The sequence below is a fragment of the Mesoplodon mirus genome (genome assembly GCF_964341445.2).
Source record: "Mesoplodon mirus genome assembly, chromosome: 7".
NCBI classification, from domain to species: Eukaryota; Metazoa; Chordata; class Mammalia; order Artiodactyla; family Ziphiidae; genus Mesoplodon; species Mesoplodon mirus.
Genome location: NC_138983.1, coordinates 83,002,268 through 83,021,265, shown reverse-complemented (window position 1 = coordinate 83,021,265; position 18,998 = coordinate 83,002,268). Strand labels below are relative to the sequence as shown.

Sequence of the window (18,998 nt, the reverse complement as noted above, 5' to 3'; positions counted from 1 at the left end):
AGTTGTCAGTGAATCCTGGGAAACCGAGTTTTCAGGAGTCAGTCCTCTAAAATAAAAATCAGAGCTGGAAAAAGAAATAGTCTTTCAAAATTATTCACACAAATATGCCATCCCTTTACAATAACTTCTCACATTCCAGTTCACTTGTTCAAATACCCCACCACTATGATAGTACTTTGACGCAAGTCTGTTTACTCCCTTGCTTTCTCCTGATACTGCCTTTGTATCTCCCCTTACTCTCTTACATTCCAATGTCCATTATCTAATAGTGTGTTTGTCCCTAGCCCTGTTCCAGTGTCTTTTAATTATGCTGGATCAACCCAAACCATTGCTTTCTCTTTTCTTGATCTCCAGCTTTCAAAGTCTTCCCAAGTAAAGTGTATAATAGTTTAGATTGTTTGCTTTATAAATTCATGATCACTAACCTAAAAGGTCCTTTAATATTGCCCTTTAATTCTGCTACATTAATCTGGACCCATCATTTCCCACTCTTTACACTTTGTTCTCTCTTTCTGCACTATTATTTTTTTTTTTTAATCTTTATTGGAGTATAATTGCGTTACAATGTTGTGTTAGTTTCTGCTGTATAACGAAGTGATTCAGCTATTGCACTATTCTTAAATGGCATGTCCCCACCATTTGCTATAATATCAGGAGATAATCTCTTTTAATTCACAGAAAAGAAAAGAAAAAACATGAGGAGAACTTTCCTGTTAATTAACATAATAGAGTTACTACATCTGCTGCCATCTTTATCTCCTTTGGTAATTTAACAGAACAGAAGCTCTATTCCTACTAAACCCAATTCCCTTACTCCTGATTTGGATTGCATCACCTTGCACTCTCTAAGGATCCTTATTTTGTTCAATACCTTCTCTAATCTGGATCTTTTCCACTATCTTTTTTAAACATTCTAAAATCTTCCAAATTGGGAAAAATAATAAAGAAGAGTAAAGCAAAAAAGAAAAGCAAAACCAAACTCACCTTTCTCCACCTGACTTCTGTTACTAATTACCACACTATCTCTTCTTCAAAGGCACAGTTTTTAAAATAATTCTTGAAAATGTTTTTCTATATCTTGGCAATTGTGAATAATGCTTCAATGAACATGAGAGTGCAATCTTTTTGAGATCCTGATTTCAGTTCTCTTATACATATATATATACACACACACACACATATATATACATATATATATACATATATCCATTCAGAAGTGGGATTGCTAAATCATATGATAGTTCTATTTTTAATTTTTCGAGAAGCCTCCATACTGTTTTCCATAGTGACTCTATACCATTTTGTATTCCCACCAACAGTGTACAAGAGATCCAATTTCTCCATATTCTCCCCAGTACTTGTTACCTTTATATTTTTGAAACTAAGCATCCTAACAGGTGTGAGGTGATATCTCTTTGTGATTTTGATTTGCATTGCCCTGATGATGAGCGATGCTGAGTACCTTTTCATATACATTTTGGCCGTTCATATGTGTTCTTTGGAAAATGTATATTCAAGTTCTTTGCCCATTTCTTGATGGAGTTATTTGGTTTATTTGCTACTTAGTTGTGGGAATTCCTTATAAATTTTGGATATTTACCCCTTACCAGATCTATGATTTGCAAATATTTTCTCCCATTCCATTGGTTACCTTTCCATTCTGTTGGTTGTTTCCTTTGCTGTGCAGGAGCTTTTTATTTTGATGTAGTTCTACTTGTCTATTTTTGCTTCTGTGGTCTGTGCTTTTGGTGTCATAGCCAATAAATCATTGCCAAGATCAGTGTCAAGAAGCTTTTCCCAGAATGTTCATCAACAGATGAATGGTTCAAAGCATGTAGTATATATTTACAATGGAATATTTTCAACTTTAAAAGAAGAAGGGGGTTCTACCATTGTGGCAACAGGGATGAACCTGGAGGACAATACGCTAAGTAAATAAGCCAGTCACAGAAGGACAAATACTGCATAATTCCATTTATATGAGGTATCTAAAATAATCAGACTCATGGAAGCAGAGAATAGAATGTTGGTTGCCAGGGGCTGGGGAAAGGGAGAAATGGGGAGCTGTTGTTCAACAGGTATGAATTTTCAGTTATACAAGATGAATAAATTCGAGAAATCTGCTGTACAAATAGTGTCTGTAGTTAACAATAATGTTAAGCACTTAAAATTAGTTAAGAGGGTCAATTTCATGTTAAGTGTTCTTACCACACACAGAAAAAATGGGACACAAGGAAGCTTTTGGAGGGGACAGATATGTCTATTACCTTGATTGTGTTAATTGTCTCATGGATTTATGCATATGTCCAAACTCATCAAATAATATACATTAAGCATGTGCCATTTTTTGTGCATCAGTTATACCTCCATAAAGCTGTTTAAAAATGTTTCTCTATATTTGATATCTTCACTTTATGACTTCCTTCTCATGCTTCAACCCACTCCCAATAGAATCCATCTTTTATTACTCCAATAAAAAGGTACTTCATAAGCTATTTCCAAATCCATGGATGCGACGTGAAAATTTTATTTCCTAGTTACTTGACCTGTAAGTAGGATTTGCTTCTGTCTTTGAGACTTGATTTTCCTTGACCCAAAAACTCCTCTGGTTTTCTTCTAATCTCTGCGGCAGTTCATTCTCTATCTTCTTTGCAGGTACGTATGCTTCTCCTCAGACATTAAATGTTGAAATTCTTCAAAATTCAGTTTTAGGCCATTATGTCCTCTCACTCTGGAACTCATAATATGATTTCACAGAAACACACAGCTTCAGTTACCAACTCCATAAACTTTGGACATTTGTGTACCTGAGACCTCTAATCTGAATTCTGTAAATCCAGTTGCCTATTTAACATCTAAATCTGTTCATTTAAAATATACATAAAGCTAAATACTCACGGTCTCCCTAAACTGCCTAATCTCTCCTCCTTCATTTTCATTTGTCTTAGTGTATAGTGACACCATTCACCCAGTTGTATAAACCAGGCACCTAACAATAATCCTTGAGTTCAACCTCTCGCATCAGCCACTATATCCTATCCATTATCAATCTTATCCATTTTACCTCCTAGATACTTCCTTAATCTATCTAATATCCTCTATCTACTCATCGTTGTAAGTGGTAAATTAATGCATGAATATATATTTCCCTGATTGCTTTGCTTGGTACCTATAGTTTTTATGGCAGAAAAATTTATATTAAAAAAAATCCGTTCATCTTCCGTATATCTTCGCTTCTGTTCCTCCATCCTCCTGTCCCCATTTCAAGCAAGTATACAGGACTCCCTAGAAACCTCTTCCTCAGGAAATATGCCATTTCTAAGCCTCAAGGTGTGAAGGAGGAGATTACAAGGCAGTTGGAGGATTAAAAGCCAGTGAGTACAACAAGCACTGCCTGACACTACCTTGTTACTGGATAGAGCCTTGGAGCTGCACCAACTCATTAGAGGGATGTAGTTGAGAGAGATATAGGGAAGGCATGTAATAAGCATGAGGTATCTATCTCATCAAATATTTCAGCATCCCAAACATTATAGAGGAACATTTATAAATGGGACATAAAGGTACAGGTGTCCCGGTCTCAGAAGACCAGAAGGACCTCCACAACACTTTCATGTTACAGGGTTTTTATACCACTTTGGTTGTATAAGGTACCTCTAATAATGGCTGAGTCTAAATTCTCTACTTGCTCAGTTATTTAAAGAATTAAATTCATTTAAATCAAGTAAAGAAACAGTAGGTTTATAGCAGCTCATAACTGCTTACTTTTTTAAAAAAATGTATTTATTTATTATTTTTGGCTCTGTGTTGGGTCTTCGTTGCTGCACGCGAGCTTTCTCTAGTTGCGGAGAGTGGGGGCTACTCTTTGTTGCAGTGTGCGGGCTTCTCATCACGGTGGCTTCTCGTTGCGGAGCATGGGCTCTAGGTGCGCGGGCTTCAGTAGTTGTGGCGCATGGGCTCTAGAGCTCAGGCTCAGTAGTTGCAGCACATGGGCTTAGTTGCTCCGCGGCATGTGGGATCTTCGGGAACCAGGGCTGGAACCCGTGTCCCCTGCATTGGCAGGTGGATTCTTAACCACTGCGCCACCAGGGAAGCCCCTTAACTGCTTACTTTATGTAGAAAGGCTGTCACCAATATATGGCAAGAACTTTGCTTGTATAATTTACACTAACTGGTATAATACACCTTCTACAAGAAAACTGAACAAGAATGAACTAGGGAGCAAAACATTTTTATCCTTTGAGCCATTCTGTTTTTAAGGGTTCTTGTAAGCTCTGATGTTTTATCTCTGAGAGAAAGAAAAAAAATTTTTTTAATTGGAAATTTAGAGATTTTTTTTTTAAAACTTAAAATGAAAGATCTTGGTAGTAATTGAGTGTATAGTATTGTGTCATATGTTTTATTATTCATTTTATAGAACTAATTGCCCATGTGTTCCTATAATAGGGGAGGAAAAAATAACGGTTTTAGTCCCAGTATAGATATTGCATGATAAAAGGAGAATGATGACCATCTCCATTTCCAAAGGGAGAACAGGAATTCAAAACATGCTATGCCATAAATCGTTTAATTCAGCATTTTAAAATATTTTGAGCATTTTGAACTCAATGTTTTGTAACTTCTAAAAAAGTATAATGTATGTACATAAGTTCCACACATTTAAAATGAGTTGTTAAATTGTTAAGACCTGACTTCTTTCTCAAAATTAAGGTATGCTAGTCGGACCTGAGAATAGCCTCCAGAGGGCGACCAAGTTTCATCCCTGCAAACAATTGCATCAAAATTTAACATTGCTTCCAACAAAAGCAAGGACTTTCTAAAGTTAAAATTTGAAAAGCCAGTGATAATAGTTAATCCTTGAAAAAATACCATGACCCAAAGTCTGAATAGCTCTGCAAATATTGGTTGTTTCAGAAGGAGACCACCTCTAATTTGATGGTTTAGTAGAGCAAGGGCCTTTGAATCTAGACAAATCTCACAAAGCTACTAGATCAGCAGAACTTGTCATCAGTTCACGCATGCTCTGATTTTCCTGCTCACTGAAGTCTACCTCTTCTAAGCACCTTGTATTAGCAGGGTTTGGCTCTTGCATTTCCACAGACTTAAGGCCTTAAATTCAAGGGTCAGCTCTACAAATGGTTGATATATTACTTTGTAAATAGAGTTTCATCTATGGAATGGGATAAATATCTTCCTTATGTCTCATTGTTTTGTGAGTATTAAATTAGATAAATATATGAAAACACTTGACACAATGACTGGTAGGTAAACTTACTTTCTGCCCATTTCTTTTGCCCTCCCTTTTTTTCTCCTTAAATTGAGAAAGATAGGATCTTATTATGTCATTCACTTCAATGTTTTAGTGCTATATCACTCTTCCATTACTTTTCCCCAAAGTATATTTTTAAAAATCTCACAGAAATAAAGTAGTGATTAAGTTTAAATAATTGATATTTCTCAATCCCTAGACACAAGTATATCTAATACAAGTAGGTTTGTTAATCCTTGACTGATAATGACTAGAAAATAAAGAAGTATTTCTAATTGGGCAGTCCATCCAATTGGCTCTCACCGTGTACCAATGGATTATTTTTTTTCTACTTATTTCATCTTTATTAAAGCTACAACACAGAGAACATTAGTTGAGTTTACTTTGTAACTGCCCTTTCTCATTATTCCTGACCTGTATCTAACTAGCAGACAGTTACTTTTGATTCTTCTGAGAAAGTTCCTAAAGCATTGCTTTTCTTTATAAAATAACCTTCCTGAAGGTAATGCTATTTTTAACTACTGATCAAGATGGCCTTAATGTGTCCCTCAGTTTGGCTAAACTTCAGACAGGATTTTTCTTTACCATAGGCCCCTAACCTCCCTTTTCTGAAAACATTTACTTTAAGAAACTTGAAATTATAAATTCTTTCTCTGCCCCTTTGAGATGTAAATTTTCTCCTAGTCACTTGATAATTTTCCAACCCAGAAATGTCTTTCTCAAGGACCTGGGAGTCAGCTCTTTGAAATATAACCTTCAAGAAAGGTATTGCCCTTACTTCCCAGTCTCTGTGGGGAGTATAGGAGCCTAACTTTGATAAGAGCCAAAGCAAACAGAGATGGTCTAATTATATTGACCAACCTCTTCCCCAGCATCCTCTACTATTTTTCCTACAGCTCATCCTGGCATCTAAAAACTTCCATGCCTTTTGTTTCAGCAGAACGGAGTTCAGTCTCTCTCCCCTATTACAGAATCATCTTGAGTAAAGTACTCCTTGCCTGTTTAACCATCTGGTGCAATTTTTCTTTGACATCACTCCATCACATACTCCAAACTGCCTACCACTTTCAGATTAATCTTATAAAACTTTGTATATGTGCTGCTGAAGTGAGCACAATCTTTATAGAACTTTGAATCACTCCCTATTTCCTGTGGCATGAAGCCCACCATTCAAACTTTTCCACAGTCTTATACCTTCCAAACTCATTAGTGTTATCTTCCAATTCCTGAATTCTCTCCTCCAATAATATTAGTACATTTTCTTCCTAAACGTGGCTCTAACATTTCCCCATTTTGAGATTTCATGTGTCTTCTAATTTTTTTAATATTTGGAAATTTTATTATACTGTATTTGCCCATAACAAATAAAATAGAAATTGTTTCAAGTCTTTGCAAATAAATTTAATACAGGGTATTAAGAACACCAGTGATGAAACTTCTGAGAAGTAAAGAAGGGCCACCTAGATAATGGAGTGATTAGTAGGAATAGGAATTTACTTGTACCCCTATGCTGGAAAGGCAAAGTTAAGGAGAGGGTTGTAAAGGTGTCCAGGGCCAGGTTAAATGATCATCAATGTCAGACCATACCAGTTCTGTCTCATTGGAGTTGGAGCCGTGGAAGTTACACAGTTGCTGCTGGAGAATCTTCACAAAGTAGAGGAAGAAAGGGAGAAATCTCATAGCTTATCCCTAAACTTCCATATACCATCAGTTGCTTCTTTTTGGCTGCGCCTGATCAGAAGTAAGCTGCCTGTATGAGTCTGCTATCATGTGATACAAAACAGATTCAAGAAGGAACAATGACTAAATTCAAGAAAAAGCAGTTCCAAACTAGTATTTTTGCTTGAATGTTGTGCAACAGTTTGTTTTCTGTATTTTTTCTAACTTTATTGAGATGTAATTGACATATGGCATTGTGTAAGTTTAAGGTGTACAACCTGTTGGTATGTTACATGTTGTGAAATGATTACCACAGCAGAGCTAGTTAACACACCTCCGTTACCTCGCATAAATACCATTTTTTTTGGTGAGAACATTTAAGATCTCTCTTAGCAACTTTAAAGTATATAATACAGTTCTGTTAACTGCAATCACCATGCTGTAGATTAGATTCCCAGAAATTCATGTGCTAACTGGATATTTTACCCTTTGGTCAACATCTCCCCATTTCCCCCAACCCCAACCCCTAGCAACAACCATTCTATTCTCTGTTTCTCTGGGTTTGGCTGTTTTAGAGTCTACAATTTAGTTACATCATACAGTATTTATTTTTCTCTCTCTGACTTATTTCACTCATCATAATGCCCCAAGGATCCATAAATGTTGTTGGAAGTGGCAGGATTTTCTTCTTTTTCGTGGCTGAATAATATTCCATCTATGTACCTACCATATCTTCTATATCCATTTATCCATGTATGGACACTTTGGTTGTTTCCATTTCTCGGCAATTGTGAATAATGCTGCAATGAACGTGCGAGTGCAGATATCTCTTTGAAATAGTGATTTCATTTCCTTTAGATATATATATAGCCAAAGCAGGATTGCTAATGTATGGTAGTTTTCTTTTTAATTTTTTGAGGAGACTCCATATTGTTTACCATAGCGGCTGTACCAATTTACATTCCCACCAACAGTGCACAAGGGTTTCCTTTTCTGCATGCTTGTCAACATTTGTTACGTCTTAGTCTCTTTGAGGTGATATCTCGTTGTAGTTTTGATTTGCATTTCCCTGGTGATTAGTGATGTAGAGCATCTTTTCATGAACCTGTTGGTGATCTGGATGTCTTCATTGGAAAATTTTTTATTCAGTTCTTCTGCCCAAGTTTTAATTGAATTGTTTGAAAATCTATATCTATCTATATCTATATATCTACATATAGATATAGATATAGATATAGCCACTGTATGAGTTCCTTATATATTTTGGATATTAACACCTTATCACGTACATGATTTGAAAATATTTTCTCCCATTCTGTAGCTTGCCCTTTCATTTTGTTGATTGTTTATTTTTCTGTGTAGAAGCTTTTTAGGTTGATGTAGTTATATAACAAGTTGTATAACCAGTTGTATATAACAAGTTATATAACAAGTTGTATTTCTCTTGGTGATTTTAAGATTCCCTTGTTATCTTTAACGTTGACATTTTAATTTTAATATTTCTTGGTATGGATCTCTTTAGGTTGATCTGCTTTGGAGCTCTCTGGGCTTCCTGTATCTGGATGTCTGTTTCTTTCCCCAGGTTAGGAAAAGTTTTCAGATATTATTTCTACAAATGTTTCCTGCCCCCTTTTCTCTTCTCCTTCTGCAGTTCCTATAAGGTGAATGTTATTCCATTTGATGTGCCATAAATCCCTTAAGCTTTATTCATTATTTTCATTCTTTTTTCTTCCTTATTCTCTGATTGGATGAGTTCCTCTGACCTGTCTTTGAGTTCACCTATTCTTTCTTGTGCTTCATCTACTGTATTTCTAAGTTCAGTTATTGCATTCTCCAGTTCTGTGACTTCTATTTGGAACTTTCTTATATCTTCTGTTTCTTCGTTGAAGTTCTCACTGTTTTCATCCATTTTCCTTCTGAGTTCAGTGAGCATTTTTATGACCATAACTTTGAACTCTTTATCAAGTAAATTACTTATGTTCATTTCATTAAGATTTTTTCCTGAGGTTTTATTTTGTTCTTTTTTTGGAGTATAGTCCTCCCTTTCTTCATTTTGCTTGACTCTCTGTGTTGGTTTCTATGCATTAAGTGAAATAGCCACATCTCCCAGTCTTGAAGAGCTGTGTGACAGATGAACCTTGTCATTTAACCCTGTCTACTCTTGGTTGCCTCTCAAACCTTTGTGATTGTCTAAGCAGTTTATTTTTAATAGACCTGGCACACCATCCCAGCAGTTGAGGGTGTGCCAAGACAAATGAGCAACCCAAAGTGGAGGATCTCGGGCAGCACCTAGATTTAGGTTGATAGGAAGCCAGAAAACTTGGTAACAGCTTTTAAAGAATGCAAATATATTTAGTCTTGTGAGATTGCAAGTGGAAGCCCTGCTGCGCCCCAGAAGCAAGCAATCTGAAGGTGTTCCCTGGGGAGCAGTCACAAGAAAACAGTGCTTCAGATAAGTGTACAAGCTCCATTCTGGGAGATACCAGTGAACTGTAGTAAGGCAGAGTGAGGGTGGAGAGATGGCACCCCCAGCCTACCTTCCCCGAGAGCACATCCGTAGCCTCTAGATGTGTGCTGAACCTGAAGCCTGCTCTTAAGTCTTGTCCCTACTAGCAAATAGGCCTTTTTCATGTAAAGGCTGGGGCTGTGTCTCAGTCTGATGGGTAGTGGTACATCCTGGGGGTGGTATCCTGCCAAGAACTGTCTCTCCAATTGTTACAGTCCCATGGGACCCAGAAAAGAAATCCCTCCTGGCCTCCAGAGCCAGGTGATCAAGGAGCATCCCCTGAGTGGAGGCCACAAAAATGGGATCTCCTGTCTTGGAGATTCTGGCTCTCTGGAGCACATCAGAAGGAAAGTGTGAAGATGATGCTTACTGGCTGAGTGAGGCGGTGGGAAGAGTGCAAAGATGACACCATTTGAATAAAGGGAAAGAGGGAAAAGAAGAAAAGAAGAAAAAAAATATATATATATAGCAAGACAGAGGAAGAGCAGGGAAGAAGGAGCCAGCTGGCTGGAGCACAAAGCTGTCACCTGCAGGAAAGGAAAAAGGGGAAAAAAGATGGCACCTTTCAGTTTTATCAAGGCAGAGAGAGAGCAGGAAGATGGCACCCGCCAGCCTCTGTCCCTGGGGAGTATTCCAGCAGGCCCCTGTTCCTCAGATTAATGCTTTAAAATTGGGAAGTGAGTCTCTTTCACCAAAAGTCAGAGTGCTTTTCAAAGGGCTGCTTCTACACTTGGCCCTGGGACAGGTGAGTCTGTGCACAGGCCCTTTAAGAGCTGTTCCTCAGTTCACCACAGCCCTGTGGGTCTCATGGGATGTGCCTTGTTGGTCTTCAAAGTCAGATGTTTTGAGGGTCTATCTCTCAGGTGCCAGCCTTAAAATTTGGAGTGCCCAATGTGGGGTCCATACCCTTCACCTCTCAGGAAGAAGCTCCAGGTTTTGAGTTCCTTCCTAATTGTGTGTCTCCACACCAAGGATGGGGTTTATGGCAAAATTGTGTCTCAGCCTTTCCTACTTGTTTTGATGTGGTTTCCCTCTGGTTTTCCTGATGTGAAGGGGTTGCTCCACCATCTTTTAGTTTTCTTCAGAGGAAATTTTTCCATATGTAGCTGTAGCTTTGGTGTGTTTGTGGGAGGAGGTGGGTTCAGGATCTTCCTATGTTGCCATCTTGAACTGGAACCTATTTACTGTGTTTTAAATTTTGGTTTTCAATCGTTCAGTTTGTTACTAGTATATGGAAATATGATCAATGTTGTGTATTAATGTTTATGTATTGATTTTTTATTCTGAGATCCTGCTAAAGCAAGTTATTATAATTTATTATGAGTCTACTTATACATTCCTTGGAATTTTCTATGTAGACAATTATGTCATCTGTAAAGAATGACAGTTATATTTCTTCTTTTCTAATATGTATGCCTCTTTTTTCCTTTTCTTGCTGTACTACACTAACTAGAATCTAAAGTACTAAGTTGAAAACTAAGATTAGAGTGGACATTCTAACCTTGTTTTTGAACTCAGGGAAAAGCATTCATTCTTTCACCATTTGATGTGATGTTAGAAGTAGGTTTTTTGTAGATGTTCTTTATTAGGTTGAGGTAGTGACCTTCTATTCCTAGTTTTCTGAGCATTTTTAATATGAATGGGTGTTGAATCTCGTTAAATGCCTGTTCTGTATTAATTGGTGTGACAGTATGTGTTTCTTCTTTAGACTCAATATGGTAGATTACATTGATGATTTTTTACCATTGAACAAGGCTTGCATCCCTGGAATAAATTCCACTTGGTCATAGTCTATTATTCATGTGGATTCTGATGGTAGGTATTTTTGTGGATTTCTTCTAGTAGGGTAAATTATGGTTCCCCAAAAACGTCCGTGTTTAACCCCTCGTATGACAATATGTGAACGTTACCTTGTATGGAAAAATGGACTTTGCCGCTGTGACTAAGTAAAAAATCTTGAGATGAAGAGATTATCCTAAATTTTCTGGGTGGGCTATATATAAACACAAAGAGCTGTATAGGAGGGACACAGGGAGAGTCAGAGCTGGAGAGACCATGTGATGAGGGAAGCAGAGATTAAAGTGATGCACTTTGAAGATGGAAGAAGGGACTAATTCCAAGGAATGCAGGCAGCCTCTAGAAGACAGAAAGGGAAAGGAAACAGATTCTCCTGTAGGGCTTCAAAAGGAACAAGCCCTGAGACACCTTGACTAATATCAGACTACTAAGCTGCAAAAACTTTCTTTCACAAAGGGTCAAGGAGGGCTGGGAGCACATATGTGCTGCCCACCTGGACAGAGGGGGACCTGTGAGGCTGACCTACAGATTCTGTGGAGGTGGAGAGACATGAGCCCCTTTCTTCTCCAAGCTCTTTGCAGGGTCCAGCAGAGAGTCAGGCCACCTGTGGAAGCCTGCGGCCCCAGTTTTGCATGCTGGTGGTGTAGGGGTCATGTTCAGGGAATCTCTGTTGTCCTAACACCTGCCTGGGTCCTGGGGAAGGAATCAGAACTCAGAAGCAGGAGAAGAGCCTTTGGCCAGCAGGGAAGGGGGGGTGAGGCCCAGGGCAGGTCCATAAAAGATCAGAGCATCTCAGTGCTTTAGGAGGAAGGGGCTTCAGAGGTGGGCCAGCACAGGCTGTGACAGAGGCTAAGCAGACTGGGAGGGGAGGCACTTCCGGGAGACAGCAGGGGTCTACTCCCTGCCCCTCATTGTTTGCTCATCTCACTCTAATGAGGGGGTCATTTCCCCTGCTCTGATGATTCGAAGCCTCTGCTGGCACCCACAGGACGGTGACTGAGGCCTTCACACTCCTCAGCATGGATCCCAGCTCCCACTCAGATCTGGGGCCACAGACACCTCTCCCACACCCTGCCGCCCCTGTGAGCAAGCTGTTCTTGTGAAACGTGGTCATAGTTTGTTAGGAGGATCTGTTTTCTATGGGGATACAAACCAGTGTTGATACCAGTACACACACATGTCCAGCCATGGGTGCAAAGGGAAGGGACAGTAGTTCTGGGGTGTCTTTGCAGACCCGTAGGCCCCTAACGCCAGTCCCCACAGCCACAGCCAGATGGGTCCTCCTCCCTCAGTTGAACGAGATGCTGCTGCACAGAAATCCCACAAGTTCCACAAAGGGGCCCAACTGTCCTTTCCCTTATACAGACCTTTAACGGGTGCCCCATGAATTTCCCCACACCCATTCCCCTTGTTGCATCCTCATTGGGATTAAGAGGTAGCTGCCTCCACCACTCTCCACATTGCAATAATCCCAGTGGAACTAGAGGATGCTCCCGCTACGATGAGGCAGACAGTCCTGTCCCCATGGCCAAGACTTTTCGTCTCTGGTCAGGCCACCCACACAGGAAACCCTAGATGAGCGGAGGGTCATCCCAGCGCCGTTGTCTGGCTGCTTCAGGAAAGCAGAGAGAAGCTCCATAATGACAAGGGCCGTCTCCAGGCTCCATGCTAGAAACTGGTGAGTGTCCAGAGGGCTGAAAGGCACAAGAGCAGCTCTGCCTCCCCAGAAGGTCCAGGGATGCAGAAGACGGTACAGATGCCCCAGAAGGGCCCTAGCCAAGCAGGCGTTAGAGAAGGGGCTGATGAGGGGGTCCCTGGGGAAAGTGAGAGCTGTGCGTTCCCAGGGGCAGCCTGAGGAGTCCTTGTCTATGTGGAGGAAAGGTGTGGCCACCTGTAGACCCAGAGCTCCTGTGACCTCCCTCATCCTTCCTTCCTCTCAGGATCGCTCTCTGTGGAGCAGCTCAACACCAACAAGATGACAGTGGCCTGAGAGCATTTCCCACGAAAACGATCTTTGTTCACAATTTACATACATCACTCCAAAGGTCCTGCTCCCACCCACACCTGGCCACACCCACCTCCCCCACCTCCCTAACCCCCCACAATCCCGCTCCCCCTCCCCACCCTGGTGGTCCTGCCCCCCTCCCTTCCCCCCACATCATCCAGGATCAGCACTGGGAGGAGGAGGAGCCCCTAGGCTCCCCAGGGGGCTGCCCTGGGGCCTCGCCCTGGAGGGCTGGCCCAGCTGTTCCCTACTGGCTGCAGTGCTTCTTCCTCCTCTTCCCACGCTTCTTTGTGTCAAACGGGTCACGCTTTCTCTTTCTCAGCTGTGAGGGGCGAGCCAGCCCCAGAGCCAAGGCTGGCCTCCCAGAGACGCCGAGGCCAGCCCCGGGGATGGGCAGCTTCTCAGCAGCGGCTGGGCGTCCACACACAGCCCGCTTCCTCGACTTGGGAGCGGCTGGTGGAGCTGGGCTGAGGCCTCTTCTCTGAGAGGAGGGGGACTGGGGAGCACTCTGGGCCCCCCAACCTCCAGAGGAAGCCAGGGCTGAGACATGGGCAGGACTGAGGGACATCCCGAAAGGCACCAGTATATTCTGAGAGTCTACGATGAAGACGCTTTGGAGCACCTCCTCGTTCTCACTGGACCCGTCCCCGGGCACTCGGGCCTCCCGAAGAGGAGAGGCCTTTCTGAGAACAGACGCATCCCTGGATCTCAGTAGAGGGCCGGTGCGCCTTTGACCCTGGGGAGGGGAGAGCCGTACGGGCCGGAATATAGAGAACTCCTGACGTCCTCCAGAGGGAACAAAGACTTTGGGCCTGCACAGGGCAGTGTCTGTTTGGATGAGCCTATGAAGAGCCTCAGAATCAATCTCTGGTGGGCAGGCTTCATCACTGACCCCTAGATGGGGGTCTTGGTCGTGCCTCTGGGCACCTTGGCTGGCGTCGGACTCAGAAGGACTTGAGGCCATTCCGGGTGCACTGTGACTCGGGGCTGCCCGCACACCGTCGTCCTCTTTCAAGGCCAGGAGTCGTTTCTGCACCAGCTGGTAGGAGGGAGGAGGACAGTGACGGCTCCACACACACGTGTGAGAGGAGGAGCACTGGGCAGTGGGACAATGGCCCTGGGGGGGAGGAGGGGACGGGCGACCCCAGGACTTGAATCCAAATACAGACACTGTGGCAGTCCTGCCATCCTCCTGCAACTGATTCCCAGCTTTGTGACCTTCCCTCCCCTCCCGGCTCCCTATCCTCTCCTTCCTTTCACCCTGCACTGCACCCACCCCAGAACGGGCCCTTCCCCATGCCAGGCGTCCCAGGCAGGGGAGGGATGGACAGCGCTATGTGGCCCTCCTGTTCTGGTGCCCTATCTCTCCCCTATTCACTGGGGTCCCTCCGTGCCCTGGTCTTCCTGGGTGTCCCTTGTGTCCCCTGTTCTACCGGGGATCCCTCCCTCCTCTGGCTCCCCTGGGTCATCTGGGTTCCCCTGTCCCCTGGATCACCTGGGGTCCCCCTCCCGTGGGGTCCCCTGGCTCCCTGAGTGTCCCTCTCCCTCCCCTGTCTCACTTTTTCGGGGGTGAGCCCTTCCTCCTGCTCCAGCTCCTTCTCTAGGGCCAAGAGATCCAGCTGTGGGTCTGGGGAAAGCAAATCTGCCAGGAATCCAGGGTGAATGACTGCCTCCACCTAGAACAGAAAGAAGAGGCTGTGAGCATCCTTGGCCAGGAGTGGCCTGTGAGACAAGAAGGCCAGGAGGGAAAGTGAAAAGCAGAGACCCACCCCACTCTCCTCCACAAGGCGGGGATGGTCAGCGCGCACACACACACACACACACACGCAAACATGCACATACACAGTCACACACAAAAGAGCACATATACAGAGGCACAAACACAGACACAAAGGCATACACACAGATAGACACAAACATATACACACAAACATCTGCGTAAACCTCCCCTAACACCAGGCTCAGGAACAAGGAGCTGAGCTTAAGTCCCAACGGCCTGAGCAGAACCCAGATCTTGGGTGCTGAGAGTTCCATGCCCTGGCATCTTGCAGACCCCAGTCTCCAGGCCTAGCCTACTTTGGTGACAAAGTCCTCCTGGGAACACAGCTTGTCGATGTAGCTTAAGAGATCCGGGTCCGAGTAGGTGCCGTCCTCTTCCTGCTGCAGCTCATTTCCGTCCTCTCCCCATTCTGCATCTGAGTCGCCTGTGGCTGAGTGGACGGGCCCCACCAGCACCTCCATGATGTCCATATACTCCCTCACAGCCTCAGGTGGAATCTCCTCGGGTGCCTTGGGCTCCGGGGGTCGCTGGGACCTGTGTGGCTTCGGGCGGGAGGGCTGGGCGCTGGGGCCGGACATGCTGGGAGCACAGGCTGAGGCAGAGCAGGAGGAAGGGGAGGAAGGTGAGGGGCTCCCGGTCCACCTCCTGACCACCGAGCGCACGCTGGTGAGGGCATTGTTGGGGGACATTGATGTGGGTGGGGGGGGGTCAGGACCACCTGAAGCTTCATGCACAGTTGGAGGGGGGCGGTAAGGGGGCATCTAAGAGAGTCACATGTAAGGAAGTGGGGAACCTCCAATTTTCCAGGGGTGTCCCCATCAAGCCCACTTCTTAGGCAGACTTTGTGTGCAGTCCTTTGACAGGGAGGCGTGAGAGAAGTTACAAAATTGACCAAGTCAATACCCCGTAGTGACAAAGGGCATCTGAGACCCCACCCCCCACCCCCCGCCTCGGTGGTTGTTTTGCTTGAAAGACCAATGCCCCTGTCTTGAAGGAAAATGATCCACATGGGAACAGTGGCCAACCCTGGGCCCCTGTTACCTGTGCGTTCAACTCCAGTGGGAACCTGGGTGGCTGGCTGAAGGCCCACTTTCGGGGCTGGGGGCCCCCGAGGATCCAGCTTCGGTGGGGCTGGAGGAGGCAGGCCCTGCGCGCACTGCATCCACTGCAACTGCTGAACCTGCATCTCCTCCTCGGCCTCAAATTCCATGAACCTGGGGAGTGACGGAGGCACAGGCCACCCTGAGAAAATGGCCTGGGTTCTGGAGCCCAACAAAGGCAGCCAAGAATGAGGGATTGGGAGAGGATGTGCCTTGGGGCTGTCAAGGCCCTGTGAGGTGCTGTCCACAGCAGAGAGCTGCTCCTGGAACTGATACAAGATCTGGGACCCTTCCTGCCTCACCAGCACTGGAGAGCATTCAACAGCATAGAGCCAGGTCGCTGCACTGAACCAGGTCAACGGGACACGTGGCTGACCCAGGGGGCACCCTCCTCATGCCCCCCATCCAGAGCCACATGAAGGGCTGACAGCCAGAGGCTGGAACAGGCATGTGTTCCCCACAGGGGTCCTTGCCCAAATCCAGGACCCTGGGTTGGGACTGAGAGTTCTGGAACGTAGACCTGGAGACAGGGCTCAGGAGAGGCTGGACGATGTGGATGCTGAGCTTAGAGGACAGGCCTTCCTTTCCTCTGAGAGGTGCTTGTTTGTTTGGTTTTGTTTCTTAAACCAAGGGGATTACCGTGGAGCAAACACTGGAAGGGCCAGAGACCCTTGGGCTGATGACAGCTGGCTTCCCCAGCCTCTTGAGGGATGCCAGGGTACCCACTCAGGCCACTTTTCGTGAGGAGAGGGGGTCCCAAATGTATGTCAGTGGCCGCCAGCCAGCCACCACTAAGGAAGCAGCAGGCTGGCAGGTGGAGCTCTTTCCCCAGCCCAGCCCATATGGCCGGAGATGGACCCCTACTGGACTCACAGCTTCACCCTGCCCCGTCCTGAGACCTTCATGTCAGGGCACGGGTAGGTCAAACTCAGGGGAGGGCAGAGCTCGTGGTGGAGGAAGGACAGAAGACCCAAACTCTCAAGGTGAGGGAGGGGTTTCTGGAGGACTGTAGGGCCTCTGGGCTGCGGGCCCCCCGTTTCGAGCGACAGCCCTTCTCCTTTGTCCTCTCTGATGAGCACCCCCACGGCCAGACCCTGCCCTCACCCACTCGCCTCACCCCCCACGCAGCCCCTGGGCCCAGGACGCTGACTCACTTTTGCGCCATCTCGTAGTAGATCATCCGGTCAGAGTTGCTAATGTGCTGCCATTCCTGCACGGCCCTGCACAGTCCCTCCTCCAGTGTCATGGTGGGCTTCAGGCGGGCCAGGGATCGAAGCGCTGGGCTGTAAGCACTCGGGGTCAGTCTCTGTGCCCAGCCCAGCCCCCACCTGCCTGACCCCACCCACCAATGTGGACCACACATCACTCATCACAGCATGACTGAGCAACAGGAGAGTGAGAGGCAGGTGTCCGGGAGAGCAGAGACAAGCCTTCCCGGCTACGGCTGTCACCACCTCACACTCACTCGAGGATGACCATCCACTCCCAGGCTACAGCTGGGACACTGTGCCTTGGGGAGCTCTTTTCCTCTTCAAGGCTGCCTTTTCATAATAAAAATCACCATCATCAATGAGGCGTGGCATGTGCCAGGCAATCTGCTCACACTTCGTAGATTAGCCCAAGGAGTCTTCTGCACGGTCCTCTGAATGAAGTGTGGTTGTCCCCTTTTTACGAGGGACCGCAGGTTTAGGATGGAAATGCCTGCCAGGCTCACAACTCTAGTGGGAGAGAGCCCATGCCCTTAGGAGAGCTCTACTATCACGCTGTTCCTAGTGGAATTCTCCACATCAACGAAGTCGAGGCGTGCATGAAGCGCTCTCCTGGGCCCCGTGCTCCTCCCCCTTCTCCGAAGTGACCTCCCCGGCCATGTACACTCAGGTGCTGTATGAAAGGAGACGTCAGCACAGGAGAGTGTGGCATCCACTCCTTGGCTCCTCAACTTACACCACGACCCTCTCTGACTGCAAGTCTTCAGGCCGTATTACCAGGAGAATCATGGAAGAGCAAGCTGGCTAGACTCACAGGGGGGTGGGGTCAGTTGAGATAAGGCACATTTCAGTCATGATGTCATGGACTGGCAGGCTCGCCCATATGACCGACAGTGTGCCTTCTCATGGCGTGGACATCGCCCTCACACCTTGCTTCCAGTATCCCTAGAAACCTAACCTGCGAGTCCATCCCCAGTTCCTCTTTATCTAAGAGCTCCGATAAGCTCATGACCCCCTGAGCGTTCACTCACATGAGAAAGCAGGAAAGAGCTTCCGCATCAGGCCTCTGGGGAAGGTGTCTCCGGGCCAGTGGCTTGAGGCGCTGCCACCGTCGGAAGTTACTGTACACGCTCTGGTGGTTAGAGCAGTCCTCCTGCGAGGCATAGGGCTGGTTGGTGTCCAGGCTGCCCTCCCTGGAAGTGCCATGTGGCCATGGCCCAGAGTTCACTGGGCGAATGTTAGGGGCCATCTGGGCAGCTGGTGGTGGAGCTTGAGGAGGAAAGCCTAGGGTCCAGCCTCCCTTGCCAGCCTGAGTAACTCCAGCAGCTGGAGCAGTCACAATGGTCTCCATCGCAGGGGTTGCTAAGAATATGGGTGCAGGACATGCAGCACTCCCGCTGAGGGCCCCTGGAGCGCTCCAGTTGAGGAGGCCCTGAGGAACGATAAAGGTCTGAGTCTGGGGGGCCTGCACTGGCCTCCCTTGTGACCTGACTTGTACAGTGAAGTTGCAAGCCCCAGGGGCACCAGGGCCACAGCCACCATTAGCCACCAAAGGCATCCTGGGGAAAGCTGGCAGCCACAGGCTGCTGCCGGGAGGGAATGCGGGGGCGATGAGAGGTGGCAGGTGCTGCTCCCAGGGTGGCCAGTGCTGGGTGCCAGGAACGGGTGGAGGAA

General features: G+C 45.7%; 2 protein-coding genes across 2 annotated transcripts in view; one reads left to right on the top strand and one right to left on the bottom strand.

Annotated features, from left to right (window-relative positions):
* The window catches only part of LOC309808010 (uncharacterized protein), a gene marked incomplete at its 3' end in the record, with an annotated part of 87,712 nt that overhangs the window by 43,153 nt on the left and 25,561 nt on the right, over window positions 1-18,998 (top strand). The gene's annotated exons all lie outside the window — the stretch shown is intronic.
* LOC309808011 (NUT family member 2G-like) lies at window positions 12,919-18,984 on the bottom strand (the record flags this gene model as incomplete). Its single annotated transcript, XM_082628025.1, has 7 exons — window positions 12,919-14,569; window positions 14,796-14,912; window positions 15,313-15,777; window positions 16,107-16,230; window positions 17,271-17,399; window positions 17,582-17,657; window positions 18,354-18,984. Coding segments are annotated over 7 exons (2,628 nt in total), but the record flags the coding sequence as incomplete, so codon positions are not given.